The following is a 12,500-nucleotide window of genomic DNA, read 5'->3' as shown; positions in this document are numbered from 1 at the left end:
TCTTCCCATTCGATCTCTCCAGGTTGTATGTTCTCCCTTGTAAACACCGATTTAAAATGCTTGTTCATAATTTCTGCCATTTCTATTTCCTCTGTGTATTCAACTCCTCCTTGTCATAATTTCTCTAATTCTTGTTTGTTTTTTAGTTTGTTGTTTACAAATCTGTAAAATAGTTTTGGTTGATCTTTACATTTTTCTATGACATCTTTTTCATAGTTTCTTTTTTCGTCTCTGCACACTTGTACATATTCATTTCTATAACTAGTGTATATTTTCCATTTTTCAGGTCTTTTGTCTTTCTTCAATTTGGTCCAAGCTTTATCTCTTTTGTCTTTTAACTCCTTACAACTTTTGTTGTACCAGCACTTAACATATTCTTTTTCTTGTTTTTGTCTTGGGACATACTTTTCCACTCCTTTTTTATAATTTTTTTGTCAAAATATTCCATTTCTCTTCTACTGTTGTATCTTCTTTGTGTATGCTTTCCCAGTTTTCATTTTGAAAGAATTCTCTTATTTTATCAAAATTTGTTTTTTCATACATCAATCTTTCTTTTCTATATTGTTTATTTTTTTTCATGTATTTTTCCTCATTTAGCTCTAGTTCTATCAATATGTGGTCACTTTTACTTATTGGTGCCTGGTATTCTATCTTTTCCACTATTTCAGGTTCTGATGTGATTATTAGGTCTAGTCTCGATGGTTCTTCATTTCTATACCTAGTGTTCTCCTGAATCCATTGTGTCATTGTGTGGTCAATAATCATCTCAAGTAGAACATTTCCCCATGAGTCTTCTCCACCCTTTACTGTCATCTCTTCCCAGCAGACTTCTTTGCAATTAAAGTCGCCCATCATAACTATTCTTCCTCCATCTTCCATTATCTTGTTTAATGTTATTCTTGTGTCTTCTAACATACTTTTATGTTCACTCTCTTCCCACGAGGCTGTTTTTGGGGGCATGTAGTTTATTACAAACTTTCTGCTCTTCTTATCTCTGTCTTCTACTTCTATCATAATCATCTCTACTCTATTCTTTCCATATGTGACACTCTTCACATTTATATCCTTCTTAGTCAGGAACATAACTCCACCCCCTTGTTTTATCTCTCTGTTTCTAATCCAATAATTATATGCATTGTGTCCTATGCTGTTGGGTGGTAGTGGACCTTTTAATTTTGTCTCTACAATTCCCATTATGTCCAGATCTTTTTCCTGCAGATACTCGTTCAGTTCATTCAGTCCTGTTATTAATCCATCTATATTTGTGTAGGACACTCTTAACTTTCTGTTATTTGCATTGTATTTTCCGTTTCTTTTTTGTTTCTCTCTGTTATGGTCCATTTCCTCACTTTCATATTCACTACTCTCCAATAGAATTCTTCTTTTTCTGACTTTGTTCTGTTCTTATTTTTTTTCTTTAGCTTCTTGCCTTTTCATTTTTTCTTCCTCTCTTTCCTCTTTATTCATTTCTCTTTTTATCCATACCTTTTTATATTGTTCACTTTCTGCTAGCTTCCCTGTTTTTGCTAAGATATTCTCTGCTGTTGTTTGTGACCTGAATTTAATCTTAATTGGTCTGGTCTTATCTGTACTATATTTTCCGAGTCTAAACATCTCTTCAATTTGTTTCATGATTTCAGGTTCATCTTCCTGAACTAATTCTAGTAAACTGTTTACTTTTTCCTTTTCCTCGTTAATTCTTGTGGTTCTATTTTGGTTAAATTTCTCTTCCATTCCTAATATAATTATACATTTCTTTTTATCTGCTAAGTCTCTTACTATATTCTCCTTCTGTCTCATCACTTTAATAACTGAGTCTTCAGTTTGTTCTCTCATTTGTTGCTTAATTATGTCAATAAATGCAACTTTACTGTTTTCTTGGTTTTTTCCAGCCCTGTGTTTCCTTTGCTATGGCCTCTTTATTAAAATTGTCTTTATTATTTCTCTTTAATTCCTCATCCTCTTCTTTAACTTTTTAACTGTTTTTAATTCTTCTATTTCTAAAGTTAAGTTTTTGTTCGCCTTCTCTAGTTCTTCCAATCTTTCAACTCTCTGCGCAATCTTGGCTACGTTACTGAACCTATTTTCCCAATGCTCGGTCATTTTATCAAGTTTTTCCTCTAGTCTTGCTAATCGGGGGAGGTTGGTATCCCCCCCACCCTCTTTAAATCCCTGGAAACTATTATCATCACCTTCCACTGTGCTGCTCTTATCTATATTTCTAATCTTTACATTTTTGTTGATCCCGTCATCATCGGTCCGTCTTTTGTTTACAAGACGCCTGGCCTCCTGGACCATGTCCCCCTCTTCCTCATTTCCTTCCATTTCCCTCAATAATCCCTCCCCTTCTCCTTTTTTAACACTTTCCCACTACACCACGAGCTTTCCCCTTCCCTATAAATACAGTAAGGTACTTTGACATTGAGATCCACGTAGATTTTCCTTTTTCTTCGGAATTCCAATTCTCGCCGTCCATCCGACGAAAGTGTGTGTGTGTGTATATATATATATATATATAATATATATATATATATATATAGCCTATATAAATATTTATATATATATATATATAATATATATATATATATATAGCCTATATATATATTTATATATATATATATATATATATATATATATATATATATATATATATATATATATATATATATATATATATGTATATATATATATATATATATATATATATATATATATATATATATATATACATATATATATATATATATATATAAATATACAAACATACACACATACATATAGCTACATACAGACATGAAATGAAACGGTGGGAGTAAACTAATTTCAGCTGTCAGGTCCTGTTGTGGATGTGCTGTCTTGCTGCATTGTCTCTGACCCAAGCAAGTGTGTGTGTATGTTTGTATATATTTATGGAGTTGTATTGACCTTATTAGTATACAGGAAAGGAGCAAAGCTTGTTGGATCTCATCTCCTACTCTCCAGTTTATCTCACCTACCCAGAATTTCATGTACAGTTCCAACTTATTCTATAACCTTGATTTCCAATTATCATATTTAGATTTTAATTCTTGTATTGTTCCAGCTTGGGCTGTATCTCCTAAGTTATTACAAAGATTTATGGATGTGTGTGATGTCACATCCATTTCTACAATATATATATATATGTATGTATAGACAGTATATATGTATATATGTGTGTGTGTATATATATATATATATATATATATATATATATATATATATGTATATATATATATATATATATATATATGAATTATATATTTCTCTTTTTTCTTTCTTGTAAGAAAAAGGAAACATTGAATATAAATAGAGGATAAGGATGGGAGGAGAGGTTGGGCTTGCCTGGTGTTGGATGTGGCCTCTTTAGTGTAGGAATAATTCATTGCCAGGGGCCAGATTCCGAGGGTTGCTTTGAATTACCTGTAGGCTTTTGTTATCATGAGAAGACTGAAACTGAGAAAGCTTTTAAGACATTGTGAGGGGCATTGTTTTCTTTTAAGTGTTCAAATATAAAAGTGAATTTACAATGGTGGCTAATAGGTGTTGGTAGTTACCAAAGTTCTTAGAGATGATGAGGTAAACTGGAGAGGTGATAAGAAATTGTATTGCTTTAAGTCTTGACTTAATGGGTAATGTATTAGGATGATTTTGTAACCATTGCAAAAAATATATATTTAATTGTGTTTTATTCTTTGTAGAAATGGATGTGACATCATGGGGGAAACTTTGAAAGCACATTAATGTTATTTTGAAAGACAAATGTTATGGTAATAGACTTTTTCAAATAAAGAAAAAGGATACAAGCTTCCTTGCCATTCTCAGGAGGGAAAATGTTTTAGCAGAACTAAAAAGAGAAATTATTATCCTGTTATCATGTCACTGTATAAGCTGCCAAAATGTGGGAGAAAGTTGAATACAAGTATGATTACTAGATGAGGTATCATTCCACAAGAGATATGTATTCATCATTAATAAGAAAGGAGGAACAGAACTGCTCTGTAGTATATCATATGAATACAATATTGCATGTGTGTTATATAAGAGTATTATATATTTAGTGTAAAAAAGATAATAGAAAAGAAAGGGGAGTTAGGTATGTATTTGTATCCATATTTACACACAAACAGGGTACTACAATTATGCTCATAATCCCCAATACTGCTGAATGGGTTACATACAGCTGAATGAAATAACCTGGATTAAGCTTTTAATGAAATCTTGCTTTAATGCAATGGAATTTACAGTTTGCCTCAATTACTCTATTATATATATATATATATATATATATATATATATAAAGCAGCCTTGCTGTGGATGTGCTGTGTTTTGCTGCATTACTTCTGACCCAGGGCAGTGGGGGAGATGCAGGGATGACCCATCATTCAGGAGGAGCTAAGAAAAGAGGTAGGGAGGACTGGTGAATGGGAGTGGAGTTTGTGGGGATGAAATGGGTGAGAGTGAGTTAATGCCTTTGACTTATGCTACCTCCCTTGTAAGGGGGAAAAATGTTGGTATATGTATGTGTATATATATATATATATATATGTATATATATATGTATATATATGTATATATATATATATGTATATATATATGTATATATATATATATATGTATATATATATAAATGTATATATATATATATATATATTATACAGTATATATATGATACATCCCTGGCAAAGTCCCACCATTTCTAATTCTAATACAGGCTCTACTACTTTTGTAAAAACTCTTGACTGCTCGGAACAGCTTTCCTCCTATCCTATATATCTGCAATACCTCCCTGTCTACCCTATCATAAGCCTTTTCCAAATCCATAAAGGCTCAAAAATCATCCTTACCTTTTCCTAAAGCTGTCAAACATATATGCCTTACCACAAAAATCTGATCCACACAAGCCCTACCTTTCCTAAACCCACACTGTTCCTCATCAATTGGTCCCTCTGTTCCTCTCATAATCCTCACAATCAAAACCCTCCTGTAAGTCTTTCCAGCTACACTCAACAAACTGGTCCCTCTAAAACTACTACACTCGCACTTGTTCCCTTTCCCTTGTAAAGCAGAACTATCCATGCACTCATCCAGTCCTCTGGCACTCTGCCCACTTTTAGACAAACATTAAACCTCACCAGCCAGTTCACCATCACTGTACCTCCCTTTTTTTTTTAGACATTCCACATGAGACCCATCCAACCCAGGTGCCTTACCTGTTCTCATCATTTTAATAACTGATTTCACCTCATCTTTTCTTTACATCTATTTTCATTGTCATTTTCTTAGCCAGGGATGTGTCATGTCACCATGGCTGTTCAATTTATATATGGATGAGAGTGGCACAAGAGATAAATGCAAGGGTAATGGGCCAGGGATTGGAGATGGTTAAAGAAAATTAAGAAAATTGTGAGATAAGCCAGTTGTTGTTTGCTGACAACACTGTGCTTGTAGCAGGATCAAAAGAGGGATTAAGGAAGTTAGTGACAGAGTTTGGGAAGGTGTGTGAAAGGAAGTTGAAGGTAAATGTGAGTAAAAGTAAGGTGATGAGATGTTCAAGGGGAGAGGGTGGCAGCAAATTGGAAGAGAGTATTAAGGGAGAAAGATGGGAGGAAGTGGGTAGTTTTAAGTATATTTTGTGAGTCTCGTTTTTATTGGCACCTAAAGGAGGGATATTAATTCAGAAGTCATTCTATCATATTGACTTTCTTCTAACAAGTCCAGCACCTTTGTTTTGTATAATCTGTAGCCTTCTTAATGAGTTATCTAGAAGGATATATAGAGTTACAGTACTTTGTCCAATTAAGAAGAATAATTGGCTGCACTCAACAACCAATCAGTCAGTCTGTTGCCCCAATTTTACCTTGCAAGATCCAAAATTTGATAAATGTCAGAAACCATTGGATTGGCCCATAACTCTCATAAAGAAGAAATATCATCTCGTCTGGATGTGGCTAGGGTGAAGCAGTAGTGTAAGATGAGGTGTTTGGGGTCCTATGTGTGAAGATTGCATATGGGGCAGTTTGTTTCTTTAGCCAGGTCTATTCTGTACTGGTATTGTCTTAGTGCTGGATGGTGCCCTAAACACAAGCATGCCAGTGTGGTTCTTGCTTCTCTTGGGAGAGATTTTTTTATGGGGATATCTTAAGGGGTTTGATGGAGGAGGGAGTTTGATGGTTGGTCTTGAAGAGTTTGTTATGATATGTGAATGTGTGTTTGTGTAGGTGTATTTTATGGTACAGGTGATTGTTGTAGATATTTGAGTAGTGTACTGATGGTGAAGGTTTTTTGTTTTTGTTTTCATTTAGTTGTGCTTATGTGATGTAATGAGATGGATGAGTAGCGTTGAGGGCTCATGTGTAGAACTGTGTACCTATCATTTTCATGTGGTGTTCTGTGGGGAGTATTTTGGTTTCTGTATGGAGATTTTCCATGGGAGTGCTTTTGGTGCATCCTGTTATTATTCTGTGTCTAATTTTGTATAGTTTGTAAAGTGCCTATGGTTACCTGATTGTTCAAAAGCATGCTGTGGAAATGTAGTTGAGTGTGGTGTTTATGAACAATGTAGACTGTGACTACAATTTTCTTCTGCAGTTAGAACCCTTGTTTGTATTTTATTTTCATTTGTTTATTTGATTATTGATTTTCACTGTCGAATCTTTGACATGTGGGCAGAAGGTCATGTAAGTGTCAAAAGTGAAACTCAAAGTTTTTGGGTTCTTTTTCAGTAGAAGGCTTTGGGCATTTAATTTTACTGTTGGATAGTTCCCTGATTCATGGTTGTCGGCACTGAACAGTATTACTGAGGATTTCTGGTGTGATGTTTCCCTTTTGTTACTTCTAAGCCATCATTCTAGTTTAAGTAAATTTGGGTGGACTTAGTTACTATTTTGTAGCTGCTATGCTGGGTTGTTTTTGTCAGGTTATCTGTGTAGGATAGTGCTTTGGATCTGGTGTTTGGAGATTACTCGTAGATAGTTTAAATAACATAGGTGTGTGTTGCTCTTCAAGGGATTCTAATGTATAGTCTTTTGGTCACAGAAATTTGGCTGTTTTGGTTTACTCTGCACTGTCTACCAGCTAAAAAGTTTATAAGCCATTTCTTGTCATTGTTGTGGATATCAATGATGCAAGATAAAAAAGGGGAAAACAAACGGGTGTGGGATGGGTGGATGGTGGGTACATGCCTTGGCTGGCTACTTCCTTTATAAGGAACAAGAAGCCTTTTGGTGTATAGATAGTGTCAAGGAAGTTTATCAAATGCTTTATTAAAAGGGGGGTTAGTCTTCATTGACAGAAGAGGTCTATTGATTAGAGATGGGTGGGTTTAAGAGGTCATGAGAGCAAATTGAGAAAGACTATATGTCTAAAGGATGTGAAGAAATACATATATACATATACCAAATAATTCCCACCTATTCCATCCCTAAATACACTCCACTCCACCCCCCTCCACCCCTCTCATCTTAGCACCTCCTGGATGACAGGTCATCCCTGCACCCTGTCCACTGCCCTGGGTCAGAGTCAGTTACAAGGCACAGTACATCCACAGCAAGGCTGCTTCATTAAATACAGAAATACAGATGCATGAATACTTGGAATATCTTAGAAGACAATATAGCCCAAGGTAGAATAATATATAAATTTAAATATGAGTATGATAATTGGAAAATAACTACATATAGCCCAAGTTGGAACCATACATGAATATAAAACTATGATAATTGAGGAGTAAGAGACAGGACCACATGAGTATTGCTCTTTTCCTATACACTTAAATTAGACAAATACATGAGTTGACAACCACCAACTCTTCTCCCTGAAAATTCTCTTCCTTGTTGAATATTGATTGGAAATATATCCATATCTAGGAAAATATATATGTAGAAAAAATTAGATTATGGTCTTCCAAATGTATGTATCTGAGTGAATTTCCAAATAAAACCTTGTATGATCATCTGAGAGAATTTCAATATAGCTATATATATATATATATATATATAAATTGCTTGCTTGCATGCATCATCAGCAAACATCTGGTAATACACAGCTCCAACTTTGCCACTGCTATAAACAGTTTGTTTTATGTGTGATGTGTGTTCTCTTGGAATAATACTATGGCACATATGGTAGTGATATTATTATTATTTTATTTTATTTTATTTTTTTTTCTCCTCCTCCTCCTCCTCTTCCTCCTTATCCAGTGTGCCTTACCTGCTGCAGGGCTTACTGCTGGTGTCTCTGGTTCTTGCAGGCTTTTGCATGAGCAATCCATGCCTCCAAGAAAAGGAAAAGCGTGGCACAGATGCTGGAGAGGTGTAAGATCCTGTAGCCAGCAAATGATCAGTTCCTGTTTGATATTTGTTTTAATGTATATTAATATCCATACAGATGATTCTGTAGTACCCAGAAAATTCTCAGGAAAGGGTCAGGGGCCACCCCAAGAAATGACTTACTGAAACTACTACATTCATATCCAGAAAGAGAGTGTTTACTCTACATGCAGACATACTTTGTTATATGAATGGATTCTGCTTCATGAAAACCAGTTGTAGAATGATCAATCATATAACAATGTATCCTATGAGAGGAATAGTTACATTCCCAGATATTCAAAAGAATCATTGGGAACCATGAAACATCATTTGTTATAATTTTTTATCCAAAACGTAAGAAAACCATGAGTTACAGAGATTAAAAAAAAAAAAAAAAGGGTGACTCTTCATATCTTTCCCTCCTCTGTGGTTCCTGTTTATTTTGCCACTGTAGAGAAGGAAGAGATTAGCTTCGTCTAAGGTGCAGCCTGTTTCCTTGTCTACTTTATGGTTGACATTACTACTGTGTGCTGCACTAGGATCCAAGCTTTTTAGGAGAACAGATTCCCTTAAATAAATATTCAGGAATATCTGTAGGGTGGCTACCATTAGAATCATAACAGGCTGAAGCATCTTTGCCTTCTCCAACTATTTGTGGGCCAGGTGTTGGTCCAGTTGCTGCAACTCCTCTATGCTTAGCTCCTCCTGATGGCTGTCAAGCAGTTCCTTCATATCATGGACATCAATATCAGTAAAGCCTGCTTTGTGAGATTGGTAAACAATGTCCACAACGATTGTTGTCACTTGTGGAAAGTTTGTGAAATTTTGTTGACACACTCCAGCCATACATTCCAGAGTGTGATCATCATGGAGGCCAACATATAAAATTTCTTCAGAAATTTTCAATTTCTATGGGCAAATTCTTAGTACAGTACAGTTGTCCTTCCTATATCTGAATAGCCATTATCCAGACTTTGCTATTGTTATATGATTATGTGTATTATATACCACTTTTATTCCTTCTAAATAAAAAAAATTAGCATTGCTGTGGCAGAGTGGAGACAGGTGGGTGGAGGGGATGATTTTACCTTACATATCTGAATTTTTCCCAAAGTCCATACACACTGCCTCAATTAGTTTGGGTATGGGAAGGATTGCTGTAGTAATTTACTTTGTATTGGCTGGATAAGTCATGGAATTTGTCTGGTAAGATGACATTCTATTTTGGGAGAATGTAATGAAATATGTTGTTATAGTATGATGTTGATGGTTACACTATGTAGACTGGTTACATTTAGAGACTTTATAATGGTCTCAGAACCTGCCAAATTTGGTAGCACTGTCACTTTTATGAATTTTTGTATTATTAGCAAATTGAGAGAACATATGTCCAGAGATCTTTGTTCCAGTGGTTTGGATATAACAAAGGTCTTTGCATACAGTATGAATATAATTTTTCTTTTTTTTTTTTTTTTTTTTTTTTTTTTTTTTTTTTCATCTGAAAAAAAAAAAGCATGGCTAAGGTTCAGTAGTAGTGGAATGCCATTTTCTCCATGGGGTTAAAGAATTCCATTCACTTTTTAGACAGGGTGGTACAGTGCATGGAGCTACAAAGGTCAGCGCAAGGTTTAAAGTAGTATGTGAATGCATGTACCATTATGTAAGATGCAGCTTCTGCTAGTTTATTGGAGGTCTTAATTTAGTGCATAAATATTTCTTCAGTCATATTAATGTGCTTTTCCGTTCCCCCCAACAGCCTGACATCATGCTTATGCCTTGGATCAATGAATTTCTGAAGGTAAATTTTCTTGGACACTGTTAGCAATCATGTTGTAGTTCGGAGTCATGTCACTACAATGAAACTGGGTATTCTTGTATTGATTTCTCACTTAGCAATATTTCTCTTTAAAACAAATGAGGAAAGAAGTTGCATTAAAGGAAATTGTATATTTCATGAGAGATATGCAAGTTGTAATAGCAACTGTGATTTCAGTTGGAGAGCAAAAGCTAATTTGATATCATTTGATTATGCTTGCAGCCTTACAGCCTCACTTAGAGCTGACATATGTAGTGCATGCCACAGAAAGCAATTATTTTTTAGTCGGTAGCTTCATGTCTGTGCAGAATGTAATTTAGTTACATGCTTTTACATTTTTTCTGGTTTGATTCCTACAGACTATAACACAACTGGAACCCAGATTTATTGCTCTTCATTGCCAAGAAGTTGGGGGCAAAAACTATGAATCAAGCATGCAGCATGTGGAACATTTTGTCAGGTACAATAAGGTTGCATTTTATATTTTGTTTGATCATGTTCACAGGATGTACACATGTATAAATGTATGCATTTGCACATATGTATGCATGTGTGTAAATTTAACATCATTGTACCACACTCACTTATGATGTAGATTGCCGTTGTACCCCCACACGAGGACATGTTTCTCATGCTGTGGGATTAATGATAATGGTTGTCTTGACTTTCACTGACTAGAAACAAGCGGTCTTACAGCAGCTGGTAATGGTCCCTAGGCCCTCCCATAGATCTCTCTGGGAAGAAACTTTGGACTGATGTGTGCTGTACTAGTGTGAATCTGTTTATATGCCATCAGTGTAGTGCTAAGATGAGAGGGAAACAATGGGTAGCAGAGAGGAGTGGAATGGCTGGGAATGAGTGTTCCTTGTCTGTTTACCTCACTTGTAAGGGGAAAGAGGCATTTAGTATATAGCTAGATATAGATAGAGCTTTTATTAACTGGAGGAAGTGAGCAGGGACCAGTTGTCAGTTCCACTTATGTGAGAAAGTAGAGGAAATAATTGAAGGTGATAGGAGACTATGGCTCTGGAGACTTGAGTGTCCTCAGACTAATCTTTTAGATGGAGGTGAGGATGTTGACAGGTTATAAGAATAGATGACAGTGATATGATTCAGGCATTCACTTGATGTAAGTAATTGTTTATTCTTGCTATGGAGTTTGGAAGAGGTAATTCCTCCCCTTGCTCAACTGCTTCTGACCCTGGGTGTATCCCTTGGCAGGCTACCTTCCTGATAAGGGGGACAAAGCCTACTGGTGTGTAATTAGAACTCCTCAACTAATATTATAAGCTCTGTGATGAAAAAATTATTTCTGTCACAGATTTGTAAAGCAAGAAAGTTGGTAGTTTTCGTATATACACATTACTGAGTACACTGCTAGAAAGTGAAATTCAATATAGAAAAGTAAATGGAAATTCTACCTTTATTTTAGCACATCACTGCTTTTATCACAGAATTGTGAAACAAGAACATATACTTCATGAATAACTTTAATAAGTAATATTCCAAAACAAGAACATATACAATAACTTGAATAAATAATATTCTTTACGCTGCAACTGCAAAAGACTATCTATACATATCTCATATCAGGAATAAAGCTAAATTTTATTGAGAACATAAGGGTAGGTATCAAGGTATTAAAACTTGTCCCTTGTTCTATATTGATGATATATTTTTATAACTATAAATAACAGAAGTGCAGTCAATTTTGTTGAGCATAAATTTGTTCTTCATGAAATTCATTGTGTAACTTTTTTTTTTTTTCCCCCCTTTGTGGGACTTTTCTTGTAGTACAAAAAGTGATAATAAAATTACTTCATATATATATGTATAGATCAAGTTTTTTTTGTGGCATATGAATTCAAAATACATACATATGCCAAGGGCTTTTTCCCCCCTTACTAGAGAGGTAGCCAAAGTCAAAGACATAAATCCACTCCCCATTTCATCTCCACATACTCCACTCCCATTCACCACCTTTCAATCCCTCTTTTCTAGGCTTCTCCTGGATGATGGGCCATCCCTGCATCTCGCCCATTGCCCTGGTTCAGAAGCAATGTAGCAAGACACAGCACATTTGCAGCAAAGCTGCTTCATTTAAGAAGTGACCCCCTGTCTCCATCCCCTTGTGCAGAAAAAGAGAAGACAAGGAGAAATCTCTTTGGGCTGCATCAAAATATCACACACACACTCCCTTCCCCACCAATCCCCCACACACTCCCTGCCATGCATCATAGCATCATAATTATGCTCCTTTATCCTGTATTTCACTACAATATCATAACACACAATGTATGTATTTACCCAATGGCATCATCACAAAGTTCAATAGGATCTGTATACAGTATATA

The 12,500-nt window shown here is 35.3% G+C and overlaps 1 protein-coding gene across 1 annotated transcript in view; it reads left to right on the top strand.

The window, feature by feature from the left end:
* 5PtaseI (inositol polyphosphate-5-phosphatase A) overlaps nucleotides 1-10,792 on the top strand; it is a 32,756-nt gene extending 21,964 nt beyond the window's left edge. The window contains exons 2-4 of the mRNA XM_076191279.1: nucleotides 10,087-10,128; nucleotides 10,506-10,643; nucleotides 10,742-10,792. Of these exons, the coding sequence (XP_076047394.1) occupies nucleotides 10,087-10,128; nucleotides 10,506-10,643; nucleotides 10,742-10,792 (231 nt within the window). The remainder of the gene's footprint in view (nucleotides 1-10,086; nucleotides 10,129-10,505; nucleotides 10,644-10,741) is intronic.
* The last annotated feature ends 1,708 nt before the right edge of the window (nucleotides 10,793-12,500 follow it).

Source organism: Oratosquilla oratoria, chromosome 10, assembly GCF_046742065.1.
Source record: "Oratosquilla oratoria isolate Oo_2021 chromosome 10, ASM4674206v1, whole genome shotgun sequence".
Classification (NCBI taxonomy): domain Eukaryota; kingdom Metazoa; phylum Arthropoda; class Malacostraca; order Stomatopoda; family Squillidae; genus Oratosquilla; species Oratosquilla oratoria.
This window is presented reverse-complemented; position numbering and strand designations above follow the sequence as displayed.